Source organism: Balaenoptera borealis (assembly GCF_965194805.1).
Source record: "Balaenoptera borealis genome assembly, chromosome: 16".
NCBI lineage: Eukaryota > Metazoa > Chordata > Mammalia > Artiodactyla > Balaenopteridae > Balaenoptera > Balaenoptera borealis.
The window spans coordinates 72,998,410-73,023,676 of NC_138872.1; the positions used below are offsets into that span (position 1 = coordinate 72,998,410).

The 25,267-nt window shown below is 47.7% G+C and overlaps 1 protein-coding gene and 1 long non-coding RNA gene across 2 annotated transcripts; one reads left to right on the forward strand and one right to left on the reverse strand.

Moving 5' to 3' along the window:
* Positions 1–445: 445 nt before the first annotated feature.
* On the reverse strand, positions 446–8,186 carry LOC309613475 (cardiotrophin-2-like). Its single transcript, XM_082360314.1, has 3 exons — positions 6,362–8,186; positions 4,038–4,174; positions 446–1,775 (listed from the first exon to the last, which is right to left on the reverse strand). The coding sequence occupies exons 1-3, from the start codon at positions 6,378–6,380 to the stop codon at positions 1,320–1,322; spliced, it is 612 nt and encodes a 203-aa protein (XP_082216440.1). The 5' UTR covers positions 6,381–8,186; the 3' UTR covers positions 446–1,319.
* Positions 8,187–8,316: 130 nt separating this feature from the next.
* LOC309613701 lies at positions 8,317–24,536 on the forward strand. The gene is made up of 2 exons (XR_014235848.1): positions 8,317–24,140; positions 24,406–24,536. It is a non-coding gene; the product is annotated as an uncharacterized lncRNA (long non-coding RNA).
* Positions 24,537–25,267: the final 731 nt, after the last annotated feature.

Here is a 25,267-nt window from a genome sequence, read left to right on the forward strand (position 1 = left end):
CGTGTCTCCGTCTGTGACTTCCCATGTCTATCACTTCCTTGCTTTCCCCCTCTTTTTCTCCATCGCTTGGGCCTGCCTTGCTGGGGATCTCTGTCTCCGCTTCTCCCCATCTCTTGCCTCCTCTTGGCCCCATGTGAGCATGTGTACATCTGCACCTCATCTCAAGGAGGGGACACCTGGCACTCTGTTTCCCTCTGTCCTTCTCTCTCTCCTTTCCTGGCTAGGGACATGTCTGCTGACCCTGTGGTGGGTGGGCTCCTCCAGACAAATTTCAGCCACCTTCCCCCAGGGTCACTCCACCTGCTGCTCTCCCCCTCCCCCATCCCACCCTTTGCGGCCCTGCCCCCTCTGCCTTTGATGTCCTTTCCCTTCTTCCCCTCCCTCTGCCCTATCCCTGTACCTTCCCTTCCCCCCAAGTTAGGTCTACTGGAGAGAAAAAAAAATCACCCCTTAAAAAGAGTTTTATTTACGAGAATAAATTAATTTTTTGTAAATAAAATGTTTAAAAATAAAAAGAACATTAAAGTTACCAGTATATATAGTTGTTGAAAATGGGGAGACACCTTTAAGGAGAATAAGGTCCTTGGGTTACAAACTGGTTCCCCCAGACATCCGCAAAAGCCACAGTATAAATAGGAGATTCATGAGAGCCCCAGGCCAGGGATGCCATTTCTCAGCCCAGAACAGGAAGTGGATGTGTTCTGAGCAGGAAACAGATGTGACACGAGTCCTGAGTTTTTCAAGAATCGGATGTCCACTGAATAGGAAGTGAAGCCCCTTAAGATGGGAAGTTGGAACAGTGGCCAGAGTCGGAGAGGTAGACTAGGGGATGAAATGAGCTCCAGCAAAAAGGGAGGCCTAGTTGCTCAGAAAGTCCATATCTTCATACAGGAAGTGAGGTAGACGGAGACAAGAAGGCAGCCCCTGGGCCTCCCCAAAATTACAGGAGGGAGAAGGTCTCAGGGAGAGCCCAGGAAGGAGACCAACTGTACTGCCCCGTAGAATGGGAAGTGAAGCCACTTCAAAGAGATACTTTTTTCCACCCAGGAAGTGGGCAACCAGTACCACTGGACTGGTAATCCATAAAATGATATCCATAGAGTCCCACCCAGATCTGGAAGGGAGGCCATAGGACCTAGGCAGTCGCCCAGGCAGTGGCGACTTGAGGCCTGGTTACCAGGAAATTTCCCCAAATACATGGTACACAAGCCCTGTCTCCTAGACAAGATGTGTCTCCTTTCTAGCCAAGAAGCAAGGCAGAAAAGAGTCCGTTGTGAAAGGGGAAGTGTTGCAGCCTCTGACGGGAAGTCCCACCTCCTCTACCCAGGGTATTTGGCCTTGAGCAGAGCCAAGTCCCTCACAGCTCGGTCAGTCCAATGGCCATATTCCCGGGTTACTACATAACCTCGACATTTCCTCTCGAAGGCCGAGGCCCCGAAGGGGACAAGCCCAAGAGTGTCTTCTGGGGGGATAGGCAGGCCCAGGGCAGTCATGATGGCAGCCATGTTGCCCAGCAGGCCTTGGGCCCTGAGTCTTGCAGCCCCGAGCTGAGCCAGAAGGATGGGACTGCCAGGGTTCAGGTCACTCTGGTCATCCCCCACGAGCTGGAGGTGCTGGGTCAAGGCCAGGAAGGCCCCCTGGGCACAGCTCAGACGCTCCCTGTCGTTCAGCGCATGCCAGGTCTTGAAGGAGACTGCGGCAGGAGGCAGGCTGCTGAGCTGGAGCTCTGGGGCTGAGAAGCCAGGGTCACTAAAGGGGCTGCCTTGGCACTGGAGCTGCATGAGGGACAGAGACGGGAGTGAGGAGACCAAAAGGCTGCCCTGGGTCTCCCCTGACTTCACATCTGCCTTCCATGAGACTGGCATCTTCCCAGGGGGAGTCGCCATTCCCTGCCTCTCAGGGAGTTGGTGAAATGTTCTAGCACAGAGCCTGGGCTCTGTTAGGTTCCAATTTGGCCTCTTCCACGTACAAGTTGTGCAACTTTGAATCACAGCTTCAGTAATTCCCATGTGACACTATTATGGTGAAGATAAGTAATATATTGGGCTGGCCAGAAAGTTAGTTCGGTTAATGAATACGTTGTTCAATAAAGTTCTTGGTGAAAATGAAAGAGGTGTCTTTTATTTTTACTTAAAACTGAACGAACTAGTTGGCCAACACAATGTATAAAGCACTTAGCACAGCACCTGGCATACAATAAGGGCATTAATATCGTTCACAAACTATATATTTATATTAGTATCATGAACACTATGACTATGTTACTTATTGCAATATTTTCAATATAAATATATTATTGACAATGTATAATAGTTACAGCCCTATTTTCTTTTTATTCACAGCATTTAGTGGTTTATGTTTGTTCATTTTATTATAATCATTAATAAAAAATTATTAATATTATTAAATTTAGTTGAGTGCCTTCTCCATTAAAGTTCTCGCCTCCACAAACCTAGGCCCACAGAATTTTAATGCACACTGATAAATGCCCTAATTGATAGATCACCTGGTCCTACATCCCCATCTTACAAGTGGGGAAACTGAGGCTCAGGGTGCCCAAAGCTACCCAGGGTTTGGTGACAGATATGAGATTAGAAACTAGATTAAGTAACTTCACATGGACCTAGAATATAGCACAGCGGAAGAGTCACAAACCCCAGGGCCTCCAGGGGCCAGGCAGATCATGTCACTTGGGGAAGAGGGCAGGACTAAGACGGGGGTGGGGGTGGCAGGAGGCCAATAGGATCCCTGTGCCTGTTTTTGACAGGCACTCATACTCAGAATCTGAACAAGCATTGGATGGCCTAAACAAAAACATCTGTGGGTCAGACCCAATCAGGAGGCTGCCAGTTTGAACTTCTAGACAGTTTTGTGACCTCAGGCAAATTATTCCCCCTCTCTAAAACTCAGTATTCCTTATCTGTAAAATGGGTTGTAAATCCACCTCTCAGAACTATTTGAGGAGTCAGTAAGATAATGAGGCTAGGGACTTCCCTGGTGGTGCAGTGGTTGAGAATCCGCCTGCCAGTGCCGGGGCCATGGGTTCAAGCCCTGGTCCAGGAAGATCCCACATGCCGTGGAGCAACTAAGCCCATGCACCACAACTACTGAGCCCGCGTGCCACGACTACTGAAGCCCATGCGCCTAAAGCCCATGCTCCGCAGCAAGAGAAGCCACCACAATGAGAAGCCTGTGCACTGCAAAGAAGAGTAGCCCCCGCTCGCTGCAACTAGAGAAAGCCCGCACACAGCAACGAAGACCCAATGCAGCCAAAAATAAATAAATAAATTAATTAATTAATTAAAAGAAAAGATAATAAGGCTAGAGTTCCCAGCATGGCTTAGGCTCAAGAAAGCACGGGGCAGGCTTCCCTGGTGATGTAGTGGTTAAGAATCCGCCTGCCAATGCAGGGGACATGAGTTCGAGCCCTGGTCCAGGAAGATCTCACATGCCACGGAGCAACTAAGCCCGTGAGCCACAGCTACTGAGCCTGAGCTCTAGAGCCTGTACTCTGCAACAAGAGAAGCCACCGCAATGAGAAGCCCGTGCACCGCAACAAAGAGCAGCCCCAACTTGCCACAACTAGAGAAAGCCTGTGCACAGCAACGAAGACCCAATGCAGCCAAAAATAAATAAATAAATAAATAAATAAATAAATTTATCAAAAAAAAAGAAAAAAGAAAAGAAAGCACGGGGCATGAGGTAGTTGTGGAAAGAATCATGATCCCCTAAAGCCTTTCCCTCTATGTGCTTCCTTTGAATCTTCTAACAGTCCTGAGAGGTCAGCCAAGGCAGGAGCACCAGCCCATTTGGCAGATGAGGAAGCTAAGACTGGGAGAGAAGGAATGACTTGCCCAAGGTCAGCCAGCCATCAGTGACAATGTTCCCGGGGGTATGTCTCTAGGTGGCAGAGTCCCTATACCCTTGGACCCATGGAGGAGCCTTCTTCTGGCCTTGCTCTGCTTCCCCTACCCAGGGCTGGGCCAGGAGGGTGGCGCCCTTCTCCCCTCATTCCCTGCTCATGCCGTATCACTCACATAAGTCTGCAGCAGTGTTGAAGTATTCTTCTGCATGTAGAGTGCCAGGCTGTAGGCTTGACTGATGGGCTCAGCTGGGGAGATGGGGGCCCCCAGACCGAGGGGTGGCAGCAGCAGGGTCAGCAGGCAGAGGGGGGCTGGCAGGAGAAATCAGAGGTCAGTACCAAGTCCCCGGCCTCGCCTGCCAATTCATTCATTCATCATAACAACTCCTCAAATGGGTACAGCCCTTGTGGCCTGCAATGATCTTGTGTATCCAAGTCAGGGCAGAACCATCCTTTAAGCCCATTATTTCCAGCCCAAAATATTCCCCTGAACTCCAGACTCATGTATTCAACTTCCTGCTTGACATTTTCCCTTGGATATTAATAAGCTTCTCAAAGTCAAAATATCCAATGCTCAAAAAAAAAAAATATCCAGTGCTCAGCTCAAGATGCCCTCTTCCCCTTCCTCTCCCAGTCTTCCCCACTCAAGGAAGAGCACATCCATTCTCCCGGGTGCTCAGGTCAAAACCATGGGGTCCTTTTAGACACCTCATTCTCTCCTTCTCTTATGTTCAACCCACAGTAAATCCTGTTGGCTCTGTCCTTAAAAGGTGGCTGAGAGGTCTGTTGTTTTTTTTTTTTCCAGCCACACTGTGCAGCCTGCGGGATCTCAGTTTCCCGACCAGGGATTGAACCTGGGCTATGGCAGTGAAAGCCTGAAATCCTAACCACTAGGCCACCAGGGAACTCCCTCGGTCTGTCTGTGTTGCTTGATCTGAGCACTTATGACAAGGATACCTTGACTTTGTGAAAATTCATTGAGCTATATACTTAGGACTTTTGCACATTTCCCTGTACGTATTCGTTATTTTCAATAAAAAAGTTTTAAAAGATGAAAAGAAGTATCTAGAATCGAACTACCTCTCTCTCTGCTGGTGTCTCTGTCTCCACCCTTGCCTCTCTCCGCCACCCTGCAACTCTCCAAGTCCAGCTAGATCCCTCCTCTGCCCAAACCTTCCCGTGGCTCCCACCTAACAGTGAAAGCCAGAGTCCTCCGTGTGGGCTACAAGGCCAGGCCCCTCTTTTCTGCAGCACCCCCGTGCAGGCTTTGCCTTGCTGGGTCCTGCCATGACCACCCCACAAACCTACCCAAGGCTGCTCCTTCTGGTCCTTCAGGCCTCAACTCAAAAACCCCTCCGTCTCCCTGATGTGTAGTCTTCAGAGACTTCTGCTGTTTACAGATCCCTCATTTATTTATTTATCTACTTGCTTGTTGCTGTCTCTCCCCCTAGAATGTTGGCTCCAGGAAAGAAGAAACCTCACCTGCTTCATTCCCTGCTGGTTCCCCAGCACCTAGCGCAGAGCTTGATAAATATATATATTTTTTTAAATAAATTTATTCATTTTATTTATTTATCTTTGGCTGTGTTGGATCTTCATTGCTACGCGTGGGCTTTTTCTCTAGTTGCGGAGAGTGGGGGGCTACTCTTCGTTGCGGTGTGCAGGCTTCTCATTGCGGTGGCTTCTCTTGTTGGGGAGCATGGGCTCTAGGCGTGTGGGCTTCAGTATTTGTGGCACGCGGGCTCAGTAGTTGTGGCTCGCGGGCTCTAGAGAGCAGGCTCAGTAGCTGTGGTGCACGGGCTCAGTTGCTCCACGGCATGTGGGATCTTCCCGGACCAGGGCTCGAACCCGTGTCCCCTGCATTGGCAGGCAGATTCTTAACCACTGCGCCACCAGGGAAGCCCCCATAAATATTTTTTAAATGAATGGATGCTGCCGTGAACATCATTATCCCAGCCTCTTTGGGAACTGCTGGAAGTGGAAATATCTGGATTGGAGGGTGTATTTATTTTAAATTTGAGTAAATGCTGCCAAATTGGCTTCTCAAGGGTCGGGCCAGTTGTTCCCACCAACAGTGTGAGGATCAGAGAAGAGGGCAATTCCCTAAGGTCACCAGCTATGATGGGGACGAGAGACAAACCAGGGTGGCCTCCTTGGCTTCCCTGTCTACATTCCTGAATTCCCAGAAATTCAGAACTTAAGGGAAGGCCTGAAGGTGAAGTCCCATTCATTCATTCATTCATTCAACCATCTTTTTGTCTGTTTCTTTACTGCTATGTCCCCAAATGCTTAGAATACTACCTAGTGCCTAACAGGCGCTTGGTAAATATTTCTTGAGTGAATGAATGAATGAATGACGAATGAAGTCCTCTGTGTTTAAGGATTTGGAGGTTCACAGCAGATGTAAAATAGCCAGGCACCTGAGACAGATGGGCCAGAGGGCCGGGCGGTACCCCCTCCCGTCCTGGTCTCGGGACCTCAGCGCCCTCCCTCACTCACGCAGCAGATGATAGCTCATGCTCTCTCCTTGGCTCCTTCCTCTCTGCAGTCTCCGGGTGGTTCTGGGGCATCTTTCCTCCCGCCCTTCAGGTGGCTTTATACCTGGGGCTGAGCCCTAGGGCTGCCCACGAGGGAGGGAAGGAGTCACACCCTCAGAGTGGGAGGGCAGGTGCAGAAGCCCCGGGGGCAGGGAATAGGTAGGGAAGGGGACACTGAGGTGACACCCTCGTTCCCTACAGCCCCCAAACTCGACCTTAAACCCCGGTTGCTGGGAGAAAGGGGGCCAGGCGGGGAGGGGATTATCGGGGGACAAAGAGGCCGCCCTGCTTCCTGCTGCTCTGCACGTCCAGGGATCCAGTTTCCCGTGAGGAGGAGGCCCCCTGCTCCGCCCCACGGGGACCCAGGCATTGGGCCCTGGCTCCTGAGGAGTTTGGAAAAGGGACAGGAGGTTGACATGTCAGCAACAGCACCCACACCCAGGTGCACCCTTAGACACAGGAGCATGTGCACGTCTACACATGGGTTGGCAAGTGGGCACACACCAGACATGTGCACACACTTTCATACGTTTATTCAGTCAAGGATGTATTGACCCCAACTGTGTGCTTGTCCCTGTTCCGGATGCTGGGATAGAGCAGGGAGCAAGTCAGACACAAATCCCTTCCCTCATGGAGCTGACACTCTAGTGGACATGCCTACACCCATGTTATACCTCACACCCTGCCTGGGAGAGCCAAACACAGGACTGCGCATGCGTCCACACAGACGCCTATGAACACACAACCATACCTGGAGGCCCCACCAAAGGCACATGCTTGGAGCAGACACATATACACATGGCGTGTACACACACCATGGCCATGTGTGTGCACACATACACACGTGTGCAGCTGGAGGTCAGGAATCCTGAGATTTAGCCATGTCTCAGCCTCTGCTATCCTGGGACATCTTGGGTCAGTGGCTGCCCTCTGCCCAGGTAAAGCACACAGGGACACACAGACATATACCTGAGGCCCTCCCCTCCCCCACCCCACCCACGCCTGGGGAAGCCTTGTGGCAGAGAGGGAGGGCAGAGAGACAGGTCCGGGGTTCTGGTCCTTCTCCAGAGCTTTCCCAGTCTCTCCATAAAGGAGATTCACCTCTCAGCCCCTGTCTACCAGCCGAGTCAGAAAATGGTGGGTCAGACCCCCACCCTGCTTCCATCCAGTTTCAGGGCTGAAATACTGCTCTACCTTTCTCCCCCATTGGGGCTGGTGTGGAGGGAGAAGGTCCATATGCTTCCTGCTAAGGCAGGAGCTACATCTGTTCATTCATTCACCCGTGTATACATTCAGTCAGCAGTTATCGATGGAGCCCCTGCTATGTGCTGGCACCGGGGTGAATAATAAGGGGCACACAGTCCAGTGGTCCCCTGACAATAAACATGTGAACTCATAAAAAAACAAAATTTCCTAAAGCTACAAGGTGCTGAGAGGAAGCCAAAACAGGTTGACGTGATTAGCTGGGGGTAGAGGAGACTTAGATAAGGAGCCTGAGGCCCAGAGAGGGGCAGCTACTTACCTGGAGTCACACAGCAAGGCCAGGACAGATTCTAGACACCTGCCCCCCAGCTTGGGACTGGATCTGGGGTATCCCCGATCGGAACCGTGAGCTGAAGGAGGGAAGAGGTTGAGGGAAAGATGGGCTCTGAGGTGGGGGATCCTAAATTGTGTCTCTGAGCCTGTGGGTTGCCAAGGCTGCCAGGCAGGGCCTGTATTGGGCAGGCGGTGATGTCAGGGGATTAGACTAGGCCCATTGAGTGGGTGCAGTGAGGCGTGGGCCAGGCCAGGTAGTGGAGGAAGAGGAGGAGGAAGAAAGAGGAGGAGGAGGAGGAGGAGGAGGGCAGGAGGGAAGGAGGGGAAGAGGGAGGCAGACACCCGATCTGGTGCTATGCACAGGTGGGCAGTGTACGTGGGGCTGAACCTCACCCTAGAGGGCAGGCTCACCCTCACCCAACCCCCCCACCTCCTATTCCTCTTGGGGACTTCACTTTCTCTCTCTGGATACCCAGGGCACCCAGGTGCCCTTCACAGCTGGAGGAATTGGCCCCCATCCCAGGCCCAGCTCCATTTGTCCAAGGCATTTGTCTTGGCAGATGTCATTAGCTCTGCCACCCTGTCCTGCCCCACCTCCCAGCCCAAGTGTCTCCATCTCTGTTTTGGTCTCACCAGAAGCTGTTGCCTGGGAAATCCTAGCAAATTAAGAGTCAGCAGACTTGGGTGCAAATCCTCCCTTTGTCCTTCGCTAGCTTGGGCAAGTTACTTAACCTCACTGAGCTTCAGTTTGTTTCCTCATCTGGAGACTGGAAAAATCATTCCCACCTCCCAGGCTCTCACTGACTCCACCCACCAAGTGCCTTGACCCCTGCAATGAGGCCCCTCCCAGTCCCCTCAAGGGTTACCCCAATGGTACCTAATGCCTCCAACCAATGGCAAAAGCCTCAATGCCCCACCATCCCATGCTTAGAGCCCAGTCCCCACCAGCCACACTAATGCTCCCAAGAGATCTGTCCCTTCCATCTGCCAGGACACTCAAGCATGACCCCAATGTCATCCAGCAGGTCCCATAGTGAGGCCCATTCAGAACACACGAACATGAACTCCAAGCCAGATCCTCACCTAGACCCCAATATTAAGCCCAAACCCGTTCCCACCCCTGACTGCAAATCTTCACCCCCTACATCTCCAGGCAAAGAGAGAAGCAAGTGCAAAGGCGCTGAGGCTGGGAACATGCTTGGCAGGTTTCAGAAACAAACATGGCTAGTAGACAGAGCAAAGAGATTGGTTGTTGTTGAGGCATGAAACGATGGGGAAGAGCAAGGGTTGCCTTGTCCCGCCCTGCCACCCCCATACCTTTCCTTGACTCTCCAGTGCCCTCAGGATGAAGTCCCAACTCTGTAGCCTGGCCTTCAAGGCCGTTGATCCCCCAGTCCCTGTGCAGACTTGCACCTCACTTCTTGCTTTTCCCCACTTTCTATGCCAGCCGCGTGTCCTACTTCTCACGCCTGCTCAGCACCAGCCCCTCCTGTCATTCCCCCTGTGTAGAAAGTACTCCTTCTTCACCTGACACAATCCTTCTCATATTTTAACCTTCAACTTGGGTTTCACCTCCTCTGGGAAGCTTTCGCTGTCTCCTCTGCCCCTTCAGAGCTCCCACTGACCGCAAGCTCCCCCCCGTCCACTTACTGACCATCCTGCATTGTCATTCTCAGTCTCCTCATTTCTCTCTCCACATGACAGGAGGTGGGGTCATCTCCACAGCCCCAGCACCAGGCCACCCACAAGGAAGACACCTCCAAGAGTGATGGGTGAAGGAAGGCAGTAGCATACTGGTTCCAGCTGGGGGCTCTGCAAAGCCAGGCCAAGGAGTCTGATCTGCACCTGATCTCTGGGAATGCCACGTCAGTGCCTTGTCTTGATGGGGTGGCGGGCCAGCTGGGCAGTCGAGGGCACATGGTCCCAACGCGGGGACCATCAGGACGAGCAGCACAGCCTACTCCATTCATTGATTCCATGAGCCTTTGCGGTACTGTTCCAGAGACTGGGATGGGAATGCACAAGACCGAGGGGCATCCTGCCCTCCTGGAATGTACAGCCTTGCAGCTCAGTTGTCTTCATCATCATCACTAACATTTCTTGAGCACTGACTAAGGGCCTGGTGATGTTGTAAGCTTTTTCTGTATAATAATTCTTTCCTTTATAAAACCCCATGGAATGGATAGTACTGTCTCCCCATTTCACAGATGAGGAAATTGAGGCACAGTAAGGTTAAGTGATTAGCTCAGGGTCACACAGCTAGTAGGACGCATGGCTAGGGTTTGAACACAGGCTCCAGAACCCAGTCTATGAACCCTTTCCACAGCCTTTGTCCCCCTGGGTTCCCCTCAGGAAACTGACGAGGTGATGTCATCCCCATTTTGCAGATGAAATTCAGGAAAAAGACAAGAATCATATTTTTTAGCCTCTATTATGTTACCAGTCACTTTATAAATAGACATTATCTCATTTAATCTTTGTAATGACCCTGGGAAGTAAGTTTTATGGTTATTATTCCCACTTTTACAGATGAGGTTCAGAGAGGTTCTTGTCAAGATCACACAGAACGGGGACTTCCCTGGTGGTCCAGTGGTTAAGAATCCGCCTTCCAATGCAGAGGACTCAGGTTCGATCCCTGGTCAGGGAACTAAGATCCCACGTGCTGGGGCAACTAAGCCCGTGTGCCGCAACTACTGAGCACTCGCGCTCTAAAGCCCGTGCACCACAACTAAGACACGAGGGGACTGGCCCCAATGTCTGAGCTGGTTCTTATCATCCCATAGCCCAGTATCTGCACCACCATCTGTCCGCATTCAGAGGACACATGGTTGGACACCATGGTGACCAAATGGGAGGCACAGAGCCAGCAGTGCTTTGTGTCTATGTCTTAACCTAGTCTCCTCTTGGTCCTTGGCACCTTCTGGAATCCACCCACGCTTTGCCTCTGCTTCCTGAGCATCCCTGGGCCTGATGAGGAGGCCCAGAGGAAGAGGAAGAGCACAGATGGGAGATTGAGGTGTTGGCTTTAAAATTGGGAGAAAGTGGGAGTCCCCTGGTGGCCTAGTGGTTGGGATTCTGGGCTTTCATTACTGTGGCCTGGTTCAATCCCTGTCCCTGGTCAGGGAACTGAGATCCCTCAAGCCCTGCGGCACAGCGTGAAATGAAATGAAATGAAAGTGAAAAAGAGCCAGCAAGGCTGTCCTCCATTCACAGTCACATACTGAATTCCCATTGTGTAACCCAAACTTCCCGAAGAAGTGACATATGAACAGACTCTAATCAGATGAGTAGACCCTACCAAATAGCAAAAACGACCCTAAAACTACACTAAACACTGCATGCCAGAGATGCAGAACTGGACAAGTAGGTCAATGGAAAAGAGTAGAAAGACTAGGAGTAGACCCATGTATACATAGGAATTTTGGATGTGATAAAAGGAACACTTCATATGAGGGAGGATAAGGATAAACTATTAAGATAAAAGAGGGAATTCCCTGGTGGTCCAGTGGTTAGGACTCAGTGCTTTCACTGCCGTGCCCAGGTTCCATCCCTGGTCGGGGAACTAAGATCCTGCAAGTCACATGGCACAGCCAATAATAATAATAATAATAAAAGATATTGGAGTCATTGGAAAACTATATGGAAAAGTTTAAATTAGATCATGCAGTGAACGCAGCTGGTGTTCCACCCAAATCCCCTTTACTGGCAGTGTACCCATCTCCAGCTGGTGAGAGTATTGGCTGCGAATGACTCACAGCTGCCTCCTTCTCCCTGGGATGGAGGCACCCACATGACAGCAATGGAAGCACGGTGGTGGACACACTGCCATTTGCTGCACTATCCAGAAGCTGATGGCCTCTTAGGATGATGAAACCACTTCTGGAAGGCCCAGCTGAGATGCCAGCATGGAGAGGATACAGTACCATCCTTTGGAATAAGGTGTACACCTTAAAACAATGGCTATTTTATGGTGCTGTGACCCAGAACATAGGTACATGAACCTGGGAATTAAGGAGTAGAAGAAAGAGTGGCCCCACTTAGTATTGCTCCCAGTGACCTCCTTGGGGAATTTGTGCTTGCAACCCCCCAACTTTAGGCCCTGTGGGTCTAGAGATCCTAATTTCCAGATTGGGGATGGACATTTCTACCAGGGGACATGGCAAGAGTCCCATTAAATTTTGAGCTACACCCAACCCCTGGTCACTTTGGTCTCCTTCTGCCAATAGACCAGCAGGCAAAGAAAGGACATGCTTACGGGCAGGGGTAATAGACCATGGTCATCACCAGGAAGCAGGACCACCTCTGTGTAATGGGGGTGACAGAAATATGTTTAGCGTTCAGGTGATCCATTGAGACATCTCCAGATCTCCATGCAGAGTTTTATTTGTAAGTGGGCAAGTACCATCACCATGGGCTCATAGGGCATGCTAACTAGGGACTCAGACCCTTCAGGGGTGAGGGCCAGGGTCAACCCACCAGGCAAACTGTCAAAACCAGCAGAAATACTAGCTGAAGCCAGAAGCAGAAGGGAAGGGGAGGGCTAGAATGAGTGGATGGCAGAGGAAAGAGGTGATAAACATCAGTTAAGTCTCAGGAGCTAATCCTCCTTTTCTAAGTTTACCCAGAAATTATGATCAATCAGAATCCTGGGGAAGCTGCACGTGGATGGAGAGAACTTAATGGGAGAAGCAAGTAGATTTGAACAGTGCAAAGGTGAACGGTAGTGCACACTGTTGGTGCCCCACCCAGGTCCCTTTACCAACTGTACACCCATCCCCCCGCCTGCCCCACCTCTGGAGAATTGCCCAGCACCTCTCCTCCTGGAAAAACTTGGCCAGTGACAGACTAGCACCAGATTGATAAAAAGGTAGATCCCTTGCCTCCAGGTGAAACTAACTTGGTGATACAATTTGGGCTCCAGAACTTTCTCTATCCAAAGCTAGTCACCAGGTGAGGCCACATTCTTGCTCAGCTTTTCGTCACTGCCCTGTTCTGATGACCCCATTCTCCTTCTGAGAATACTTCCCCAGTCACTTGGTCAAGAATTTCCATCTTGGACTACATTAAACTCAAAAGCTTCTACACAGCAAAAAAACAATTAACAAAATGAAAAGACAACCTATAGAATGGGAGAACAATTTTGCAAACCATATTCCAATAAGTGTTGGTGTTTTTTTTCTGGCTGCACAAGGTCTTAGTTGGGCACATGGGATCTTTAGTTGTGGCATGTGGACTTCTTAGTTGTGGCATGCATGCAGGATCTAGTACCCCAACCAGGGATCAAACCTGGGCCCCCTGCATTGGGAGCGCAGAGTCTTACCCACTAAACCACCAGGGAAGTCCCTCAATAAGGGGTTAATATCCAAAATATATAAAGAGCTGTCAGCTTAATAACAAAAAAACTAAAAGACAAGAACCAAACAAACAACAATGAAAATAAAGAAAAAAAGATAACAAAAAAGGAAAAAAATAACAAAACCCCAAAAATTCCAATTAAAAAGTGGACAGAGGAACTGAACAGACATTATTCCAAAGAGGACATCAGGACATCAAAATGGCCAACAGGCACATGAAAAGATGCTTAACATCACTGATCATCAGGGAAATGCAAATCAAAACCACAATGAGCTACCACCTCACACCTGTTAGAAAGTCTATCATGAAGAAGACAAGAGACAACAGGTTCTGGCGAGAATGTGGTGAAAAGTAAACTCTTATACATTGTTTGTGGGAGTGTAAATAAGTCCAACTACTATGGAAAACAATATGGAGGTTCCTCAAAAAATTAAAAGTAGATCTACCTTACCATCCAGCAATTCCACTTCTGGGTGTATACCCAAAGGAAATAAATATAGGATTTCAACGAGATATATGCGCTTCCATGTTTATCACAACATTATTCACAATAGCCAAGATATGGAAACAACCCAAGAGCCCATCAATAGATGTAGTACATATACAGAATGAAATATTATTCAGTGGTGAGAAAGGAGGATATGGATGAACCTTAAGCACATATGTTAAGTGAGATAAGTCAGACAGAGAAAGACAAGGACTGTATGATGTCTCTTATATGTGTAATTTACGAAAGTTAAACCTGTAAAAAACCAGAGAATAAAATGGTCTTTACCAGAGGATGGGGCGGAGGGGATAAGAGTGACAGTGTTTAAAGGTACAAACTTGTAATGAGTAGTAAATAAGTCACAGAGATCTAATGCACAGTATAATGAATATAGACAATAATATTTTACTATAATTATATAATGTGATAGATATCACTACATTGACAATCATATTACAATATAAAATGTGTCAAAGTAAGTATACATTAAACTCATACAATGTTACACATCAAATTTATTGAGTTAAAAAAAAAAAGACTCCCCATCTTGGGCTCTGTTTCTCAGGAATCTGACCCAAGGCAGATCCCTTTCTAACACCATTAAAAAAAAGAAATTATCATATCACTATATAGCACAGGGAACTATATTCAATATATTATAATAACTATAATGGAAAAGAATCTGAAGAAAATATATGTATAACTGAATCACTTTGCTGTACAACTGAAACTAACACAATGTTGTAAATCAACTATATTTCAATAAAAAATAAATAAATTATAGATTAAGGACAAATGTGAAAGAGATCTCTAAACTTACTAAACAAAAATATAGGAAAATACTTTAAAAGCTGGGGCTAAGAGAAAGTCTTCTAAAGAAAGTCACAAAACAAAACATACATTAAGTGAAAAGTAAAATGTTGATAAATATAAGTACATCTCTAGTTGTTTTTTTTTTTACCGTAAGTGTACCCAAATATTGCTCTTGGTTACTCACGTGCACTCTCTCACAATACAGACCACGAATATGTCATGCTTCCACTGATATTTCATTAGTATCATGATGATTTAAAAATATGTGCCCACATTTTTTGATGTGCCTCCCTTCAAAGGGAGCAGGCTGATTCCCCTTCCCTTGAATGCAGGCTGGTTCTAGTGACTTGCTAGTAACAACTAGAATGTGACAGAAGTGATCTTGTGTGACTTCTGAGGCTAGGGCATAAGAAGTGTCTCTCTGGACACTTGCCCTTGGAACCTAGGTACCATGTTGTGAGGAAGCCCAGGTGACATAAGAGACCATGTGGTAGGTGTTCTGGCTGTCAGCCCCAAGCTCAGCCCTCATCCATAGTCACACATATGAGTGAATGAGCATTCAGATGATTCTAAGTCCCTCCAACCCCGGCCCCAGCTTTCAAGTCTTATAGTTGACACCCCCAAACATGGTAGAGCAGAGGCAAGCCATCCCTACTGATGCCTGACTGAATTCCTGATACACAGAAACCATGAGAGATCATAAATGACTGTTATTGTTTTAAGCCACTAAATTTAGGAAGCAATAGATAAACTAAAACACAGGGGCCATGTGAAATATATGGCACAAAAATGAAGAGCAATTGAATTACATAGACTCAGTAACAATTTGCAGAAAGAATCCAGACAGTTCACAGCACAGAGTGAGATAAAAGGGCGTTTAACATTTCAGACTCCTTAGAATTTCTTAAGTCTTCAACATTTCGTATGCAGTTGAGCTGACTGTCCCATAAACGTCGTTTGTTGTCTTAGATATATGAAAATTGTCACGCAGAAGAAACTTCTGTTTGGCAAACTGAAAAACCAGGTTGGTGCTCCCGTTCAAGGACTTGAGGTGTACGTGCTTCTCAGTAACATTGAATGTGTGTGAGGGTACGTGTGGGTCCATCCCTAGGCCCAATTCCCCCTCACTCCACCTACAGCCTACTCACTCCCTTTCTCTCTCACAAAAGAGAGAGAGAATCCATGAATCAAGAGAGTGGGAGAGACTTCCCTGGTGGTCCCGTGGGTAAGACTCCATGCTCTCAGTGCAGGGGGCCCGGGTTTGATCCCTGGTTGGGGAACTAGATCCTGCATGCATGCTGCAACTAAGAGTTCCCATGCCACAACTAAGAAAAAAAAAAAATCCCACAGGCCACAGTGAAGATTCCACGGACTGCAACTAAGACTGGCGCAGGGCTTCCCTGGTGGCGCAGTGGTTAAGAATCCACCTGCCAATGCAGAGGACACGGGTTTGAGCCCTGGTCCGGGCAGATCCCACATGCCGCGGAGCAACTAAGCCTCTGCGCCGCAACTACTGAGCCTTCGCTCTAAAGCCCGTGAGCCACAACTACTGAGCCCGTGTGCCACAACTACTGAAGTCCGAGCTTATACTCCGCAACAAGAGAAACCGCTACAATGAGAAGCCCGCGCACCGCAACAAAGGGTAACCCCCGCTCGCCGCAACTAGAGAAAGCCCGCGCGCAGCAACGAAGACCCAACACGGCCAAAAATAAATAAATAAAATAAATAAAAATTTTAAAGAAGCTTATGTATTAAAAAAAAAAAGACCTGGGGCAGCCTAAATAAATAAATACATAAATATTAAAAAAAAAAAGAGAGTGGGAAAGGGAGCAGCTAGGCACAACATCCTACAAAGTAAATGCTATGAGAATCATACCTTACAGATGAGAAAACTGTGGTTCGGAGAGGTGAGGTCACACAGTGCCCCACAGCTAGATGTAAGGCCAAGTCTCCAAACTGAGTCTATGTGTTTCTAGACTTCAGTGGAAAAAAAAATCGCCTGGGATACTCTTACAAATACAGATTCCTGGTCCCCACCCAGACGTTCAATAGATCCCAAGGAGCCCGGGCATTTGCATTTTTAGTATGGGGGCCACCTGCACCCCATCTCCAAGGGGATTCTGGGTCCTGCTTTGAGGGACACTGAATAATACACACACCTCTGTCTTCTATACAGAACCAACCCTGGTGAGAGAGATACACAAGAGGTCAGGGGACTGTTGTAGATTAAGAGATTCTGGAGCCAAAACAACAGGATTAGTTATCATTGCTGTGTAACAACTTACGCCCCAAACTAGCAGTTTAAAATAACAACGTTTATGATTTCAGTTTCTGTGGGTCAGGGGTCTGGGTTGAGAGGCTCTCACAGGCTGCAATCAAGGTCAGGGCTGCAGTCATCTCAAGGGGCAGGAGAATCTGCTTCCAAGTTCACTCACGTGGCATTGGCAGGATTCAGTTCCCTGAGGATTGTTGGTCTCAGGGCCTCGTCCTTCCCTCCCCTGGCTGTTAGCTGGAGGCTGCTCTCAGTTCCTTGCCATGTTTTTTTTTTTTTTTGGCCCCGTGGCTTGTGGGATCTTAGTTCCCCGACCAGGGATGGAACCCAGGCCCCAGCAGTGAAAGCACCAAGTCCTAACCACTGGACCACCAGGGAATTCCCAGTTCCTGGCCATGTGGATCTCTCCATGGGGCAGTTCACAACGTGGCATCTTGCTTTATTAACGAAGCTGAGAAGATCCAGAGAGAGGGCTCAGAAGATGGAAGTGACAGTCTTTCATAGCCTATCTTGGAAATGACATCCCATCACTTTTACTGATTCTGTTCATTATAGAAGCAAGTCACTAGGTCCAGACTACACCAAGGGGAGGGGAATACTAGGAGGCAGGGATCATTTGGAGCCATGTCAGAAGCTGCCTACTTCAACAACCAAATGTGATGTGTGGACATGGGTTGGGTTCTGATTTCAATAAACCAGCTGTAGAGACATTTATGAGATAATCCAGGAAATTTGAACATGGACTACGTATTGGATGATACTAAGGAATTACCATTATTTATTTAGATGTGACAAATACCTGTGGTTATGTTTTAAAAAAACATTCCTTATATCTTAGATAAAGCCTAAAGAATATTACAAATGAAATGTTATGGACTTCTTTGGTGGCGCAGTGGTTAAGAATCCGCCTGCCAAAAACAAATACTGTATGCTAACACATATATATGGAATTAAAAAAAAAAAAAAAAAAAGGTTCTGAAGAACTTAGGGGCAGGACAGGAATAAAGACGCAGAAGTAGAGAATGGACTTGAGGACACGGGGAGGGGGAAGGGTAAGCTGGGACGAAGTGAGAGAGTGGCATGGACATATATACACTACCAAATGTAAAATAGATAGCTAGTGGGAAGCAGCCGCATAACACAGGGAGATCAGCTCGGTGCTTTGTGACCACCTAGAGGGGTGGGATAGGGAGGGTGGGAGGGAGACGCAAGAGGGAGGAGATATGAGGATATATGTATATGTGTAGCTGATTCACTTTGTTATAAAGCAGAAACAAACACACTATTGTAAAGCAATTATACTCCAATAAAGATGTTAAAAAAAAAAAGAATCTGCCTGCCAATGCAGGGGACACGGGTTCGAGCCCTGGTCCAGGAAGATACAACATGCTGCGGAGCAACTAAACCCGTACGCCACAACTACTGAGCCTGCGCTCTAGAGCTCATGAGCCACAACTACTGAGCCCACATGCCACAACTACTGAAGCCCGCGCACCTAGAGCCTGTGCTCTGCAACAAGAGAAGCCACCACAATGAGAAGCCTGCGCACCGCAACAAAGAGTAGCTCCCGCTTGTCGCAACTAGAGAAAGCCGGCGCGCAGCAACAAAGACCCAAAGCGGCCAAAAATAAATAAATAAATTAATTAATTAATTTAAAAAAAAGAAATGTTATGAAGTCTGGGATTTGCTTTAAAATAATATAATGGGGGAGGGGAAGATGGGAGGAATGGAGGTATAGGTGAAACTAGATTTGTCACATGTAACAAATGTTGGAAGTGTGTTATGTTTAGAAGGATATGAGGGTTCATTATACTTTTCTACTTTTATATGTGTTTGAAATTTTCCATAATAGTTAAAAGAGCAAATTGAAGCTAAAAAATCATACATTGAAAGTTGAGGGACTTCCCTGGTGGTCCAGTGGGTAAGACTCCGTGCTCCCAACACAGGGGGCCCGGGTTCGATCCTGGTGGGGGAACTAGATCCCGCATGCATGCCGCACCTAAGGAATCCGCGTGTTGAAACTAAGACCTGGTTCAGCCTAAATAAATAAATAAATATTTTAAAAAAGAAAGTTAAAAGAATATACAAATTCTAAAGTTGTTGCAGATTGACTGTATTTTAATGATTAGAAAAGACAATAACAAGAGGGAAAAAAACCATTTCAGATGGGGAAAGAGAACCATAAATAGGAAAAAGAAAGAAAAGGAAGGAAGGGAGGGAGGGAGGGAGGATAGAATCAAGCATGGGAGACAGCTGACCCCTGACCCTTGCTTAATCAAAGCAAGTGGAATTCAGGTCAATCTAGTGGAAGAGAGAGCTTTGGGCAGCAGAAATCTAAGCCCTCAGGGGTTCCTAATATCTGTGTAGGACTGGCTGGAATTTAGGGCCTGGCCTGCGCCTAGAGGGGTGGTGAAGCTGGACCCATTTCAGAAAGGGAATGAAGGCAGTAGGCCTAGTAGCAGCTGGTGGAAGTATTACACGAGGATTCAGGTCTCTCCACGGAGCTTTGGAAGAATGCAGTATTGTGCAGGAGGCCACAGCCTTACAGATCCTAGATTATGAGGAGACTAAATCTCAAACCCTCATCTCTAAATGAACAAAGGCCTGAGGCTCCCTCCTCATTCTGGATTAGATCAGGGATTTTGCATCATAGCTGCCTAGCATGGGGCATGGCACACAAGCGGTGCTAAATACCCATTTATTCCATCTAGTGGTAGTGGGCCTCGACCAAGCAGATGTGCATATCAGAATTTTCCAGAAAGCTTTTAGCATCATTTTTTAATAATTGTGTGCAATTTTTTGCAAAGGTAGTGCAGTCATTTGTCTGGTTCAATATTCAAAAGGGCCAAAAAGGCATCTGTTCAGTGAAAGGGTTTCCTCCCACCTCTGTTCCCCAGCCTCCCAGTTCCCCTCCCTGGAGGGAACCATGGATACTTGCTTCTTCTGAATACTTTCAGGACATTTTATGTATATGTCATGAAATATGTATGTTTGGCGTTTGCTTTTTTAAAACAAACAGTAGCAAAACACACACACTGTTCTGCATCTTGCTTTTTTAATTTCGCAATGTTGCTCATAATCATTCCATACCAGTTGTTTGTTTTTAAACCACAATTATATCTATATATTCTATCTTTATAAGAAAGTGGAGGGCTTCCCTGGTGGCGCAGTGGTTAAGAATCCGCCTGCCAATGCAGGAGACACGGCCCGAGCCCTGGTCGGGGAAGATGCCACATGCCCCGGAGCAACTAAGCGGGGGAGCCACAACTACTGAGCCTGCGCTCTAGAGCCCGTGAGCCACTACTGAAGCCCGAGTGCCTAGATCCCGTGCGCTGCAAGAAGAGACGCCACCACAATGAGAAGCCTGCGCATCGCAACGAAGAGTAGACCCCACTCGCCACAACTAGAGAAAGCCCGCGCGCAGCAACGAAGACCAAACGCAGCCAAAATAAGCAAATAAATTTAATTTAAAAAAGAGAGAAATTACTGAGACATTGAAATACTAGCCGGTTTCAGTTCTCAGATGCGGGCATTAATGCACAAGGGCTCCCTTCTCCTTCAACTTTGCTTAAAAAAAATTAAAAAAAGAAAGTGGAAAGTTACTGGAATATAAATTTTAAAAATTTCTAGGTACTATTTTGAGTTCATTGCATAAATAAAACCCGTATCTTCTATATCCATTCTAAACTAGAAAACCTGTTGCAGTTACATTCTTCTCTCCGCCCCTTACAGTATAGTGGTTTGTTGTGGTAAATATACATAACACAAAATTTACCATTTTAACCATTTTTAAGTGCACAGTTCAGTGGCATTAAGTACATTCACAATGTTATGCAATCATCACCACTATCAATCTCCAGAACTTTTTCAACTTCCCAAATTGAAACTCTGTACCGATTAAACACTAACTCCCCATTCCCCCTCCCCTGGGCCCTGGTAAACATCATTCCACTTTCTGTCTCTATGAATTTGGCTATTCTAGGGACCTCATATCAGTGGAATCATAAAGTATTTGTCCTTTAGTGTCTGGTTTGCTTCACTTAGCATACTGTTTTCAAGACTCATCCACGTTGTAGCATGTATTAGAATTTATTCCTTATTAAGGTTGAATGATATCCTCTTGTGATATTCATATATGCCACATTTTATTTATCCATTCATTCATCAATGGACATTTAAGTTTGCTTCTACCTTTTAGCTATTGTGAATATGCTGCTGTGAATCTGGGTGTACAAATATCTGTTTAAGTCTCCGCTTTCAATTCCCAGAAGTGGAATTGCTAGACTATATAGTAATTCTATTTATTTTTTTTGGCATGTGGGATCTTAGTTCCCCAACCAGGGATCAAACCCATGCCCCTGTATTGGGAACGCAGAGTCTTAACCATTAGACCACCGGGGAAGTCCCCAGTAATTCTATGTTTGATTAATTAATTAATTAAACATTAACTACACATTAAATTAATGTTTAATTTTTTGAGGGCCCACCATACTGTCATCCACAGTGGCTGGACTATTTTACATTTCCATCAGCAATGCACAGGATTCTAATTTCTCCCTGTCTTTATCAACACTTATTTTCTGTTTGTTTTTATTTTTATTATTTTTTTTTTCGGCTATGCCGCGTGGAATGCGGGATCTTAGTTCCCTGACCAGGTATCGAACTGTGCCCCAGTCTTAACCACTGGACCGCCAGGGAAGTCCCTGTTTGTTTTTAAATAATAGCCATCCTAAGGGGTGTGAAGTGGTATTTCATTGTGGTTTTGTTCTGCATTTCCCAAATGACTAATGATGTTGAACATCTTGTCATGTGCTACTGGCCATTTGTATATCTTTTTTGGAGAAATGTCAAGTCTGCCACTTACATTCTTTAAAATATATATTTAGGGCTTCCCTGGTGGTGCAGTGGTTAAGAATCTGCCTGCCAATGAAGGGGACACGGGTTCGATCCCTGGTCCGGGAAGATCCCACATGCCGCAGAGCAACTAAGCCTGTACGCCACAACTACTGAGCCTGCGCTCTAGAGCCCGCGAGCCACAACTACTGAGCCCGCGTGCCACAACTACTGAAGCCCACACGCCTGGAGCCAGTGCTCCACAGCAAGAGAAGCCACCGCTTCAATGAAATGAAGAGTAGCTCCCGCTCGCCGCAACTAGAGAAAGCCCGTGCGCAGCAACGAAGACCCAACACTGCCAAAAATAGATAAATAAATTAATTAATTTAAAAAAAAAAAGAAGACAAACCTTATTTTTGTACAAATGAAAAGGGGCTCTTGGGTGCTATATACCTTGAGTTTGTTTATGTCTGAGAAGGTCTGAAGTCATCATATTTTAATGTCAACATGGCTGGATTATAGTATTTTCAACTCATGTTTTAAGTATATATAAATAATATCTGCTCATGGTAAAAATGTCAAACTGCAGAGTAAATTATAAAGTGAAAAGTAAAAGTTTTCCTCTATCTCTGTATGCAGTCTCACTCAGCCACCTCCCTACCCAGCCAGCTGGGGGTGCAGGCCCAGCGCCTGGCACTGAGGTGCTCTACGCAGTGTAAAAAATGGTTTTGACCTTCAGTACGCTTACGTTCGTGTCTCAGTTAATGAAGTGGGGCCAATAGTGCTTATGTTAGGACTGAAGCAAGCTGGATGGGGACTGTGTTGATCTTGTGAGTACACGTCTCATCCAAAATGGGCAGCCAACTGTTCAGCTCCAGCTGATTCTTTATTTTTTAAATAAATTTATTTATTTCTTTATTTTTGGCTGCACTGGGTTTTCGTTGCTGTGTGCGGGCTTTCTCTACTTGCGGCGAGCGGGAGCTACTCTTCATTTCATTGAAGTGGTGGCTTCTTTTGTTGCAGAGCACGGGCTCTACGTGCACGGGCTTCAGTAGTTGTGGCATGTGGGCTCAGTAGTCGTGGCTCGCTGGCTCTAGAGCGCAGGCTCAGTAGTTGTGGCTCACGGGCTTAGTTGCTCCGCGGCATGTGGGATCTTCCTGGACCAGGGCTCAAACCCGTGTGCCCTACATTGGCAGGTGGATTCTTAACCACTGCGCCACCAGGGAAGTCCCTCAAGCTGATTCTTGTTCAAGGAATGCAGACTCAGTGTTGCTGGATTTCAAGTGAAAGGAGAAATTTGTGGTTGCTCTGCCAAACTTAACACACAAAGGGGCTGGATTTGATCAGTTGGCGGATGCTGTAGTTAGTTGCTCTGATGATGGGCTCTGGAGTCTTGGGTTTGAATCCTAGCTCTATCTATCACACATCCATTCCCAGTTTCCTCATCTATAAAATGGGATTCTACCTCATAGGATTCTTATGAGGATCAAATGAGATGCTGAAAGCACATATGAGATGGGCTCTTCATAAAGCTTATAATCTAGGGGAAGAGTCAAATGAACCTCATCTGGGAATTACACACATGAAGGCTTCACTGGGACAGAGACCTGAAGGATGAACAGTTAACTGGGTGCAGCAGTGGGAAGGGTGGAGGGGAAGGGCCTAACAGGCAGAGGGACCGGCTCCAGAGAAAGCCCTGAGGCAATCATGCAAACCCAAACTAGAGCAGTGAGGACGCAGAGGAGATAATCTTCTGGGAGCCAAGGACTTCCTAACTGATAAAGTGTGAGCTAGAAGGAGTCTCAGTTCATCCTGAGGCCAGTCCCTGCAAATTTAGGACTTCACATCACACTGGCCTGTGTTAACTTTCCTGACAGAAAAACCACACCCACCAAGTCTTCCGCAGGGCCCTCTAACCCTCTTCTCTCAAACACAGAAGAGAGGGGGGAAGCACAGGGGTCAAAAGTGAGTTGTTTTCCAGGCAGAGGAGGAAGATCAAGAAGGCAGGTAAGAAGGCACGGAGGTAGGAAGCAGTCCCATTTGCTTTGGCAGCTGAGGTGTCTGGGTGAGGGCAGGTGCCTCCAAAACTGGCTGGGCGATTTGCAGCGCCCACAACTTCAGGTTGAGGAATCTGGTCAGTTTGTAAGACCTCAGTCAAATGGAGAATGGGCGCCCCCTGGGAGCAGTACTCGGTACTGGACACAGGAGGACCCAGATGAGGAGCGGTGGGGGAGGAGGGGGTGCGGCTCAAGATGGGGTAGACTGCCTGCCACGGTTTTCTTCTCACAGGAGCTAACTCCTTGCGGCATGATGGATTCCTGGGATCCCGGAACAGCTGGGCTGGAAGGGACCTCGAAAAAGGAACTACCAACACGTGCCCCGTGTCAGGCCCTGAGCTGGGCATTTTCGTGAACATTGTCTTAACACTCCTAACTCTGCTTCGAGGTAGGTATCGTTATCCCCATTTTTCGGATGAGAAAAATCGAGGTTTGGTGACTTCCCAAGAAGGGGCGGGGATTTTGTATGACTCCAGAGCCTTTCCCCTGGAGCTCTCACGACTTGGAAGCTACCGACTCTCTGAGGTTTGGGGGAACAAGCATCGGGTGTGAGGCGCCGAAGCTTTCCAAGGGACAACAGCGTAACGGTACTTTCGGCAAGAACCACGCCTCCCTTGTCGCGACAACACTGATTTCTGTTGCTTTCCTTTAAGAGCCTTCCCCCGAAAGATGAAGTCCTCGCCACACGGGGAGGCGGATATTATATATTCCTGGATCGCCCGGACGTCTTTCTCCCTCACCCGCATTGATCCCCACTGGTGACATAAATTCTCCCCCGCTACTAGCGAGTGAAGGCATGAGACTACATTTCCCGGCAGGTCGTTCAGAAGGGAGTGGCGGGGAGAGAAGGAAAGAGACCCTCTGTTTCCGTCCGCTCTCAATTTGGCGTGTCTGCCGTGATGCATATTTCAACAGCCCACGTCCTTTCTCTGTAGAGCTAAGGAAGGGACTACGTCCCCCAGCAGGCACTGGCGCAGAGAGCGAGTGATAGGCCGCCATCTTATTGTAGTCCTTTCCCCCGTTTCCGCAGGGAGTAGCCTTAGCGCATGGACTACAAATCCCAGGTCGCCGTCTCCCCTTTCCTTCGGCTGCCATCTTCGCTGGTAGCCCCCGCCCCTTTCCCCTTCCATTGTCTCGACCGAAGATAATAGAGGGGAGCAGGGAAGACTGCAACTCCCGTCAGGCTCTGCGCCAACGGGATGGGGATTTCGGTATTACAGGCGGGCGAGATGTCCAAGGTGGTAGAATGAGGCGACGGGGAGAGGTTAGGTAGCCTGCCATCTTTATGGTAGTCTCCTTATCCTCCTGGTTCCGCCATTCTTAAGGAACGCTAGAAGGCTAAGAAACTACTATTCCCATCGCACCTCATAAGATCGACTGCTAGTCAGGTGTCCGCCCCTCTTCCGCCATCTTGCTTGTAGTCCTCGTTCCTTTTCACCTTTCCATTGTTCCTGACGAGTAGAAATGGCAACGGGAAGGCAGCAGATGGACTGCGACTCCCGTCAGGTACCACAC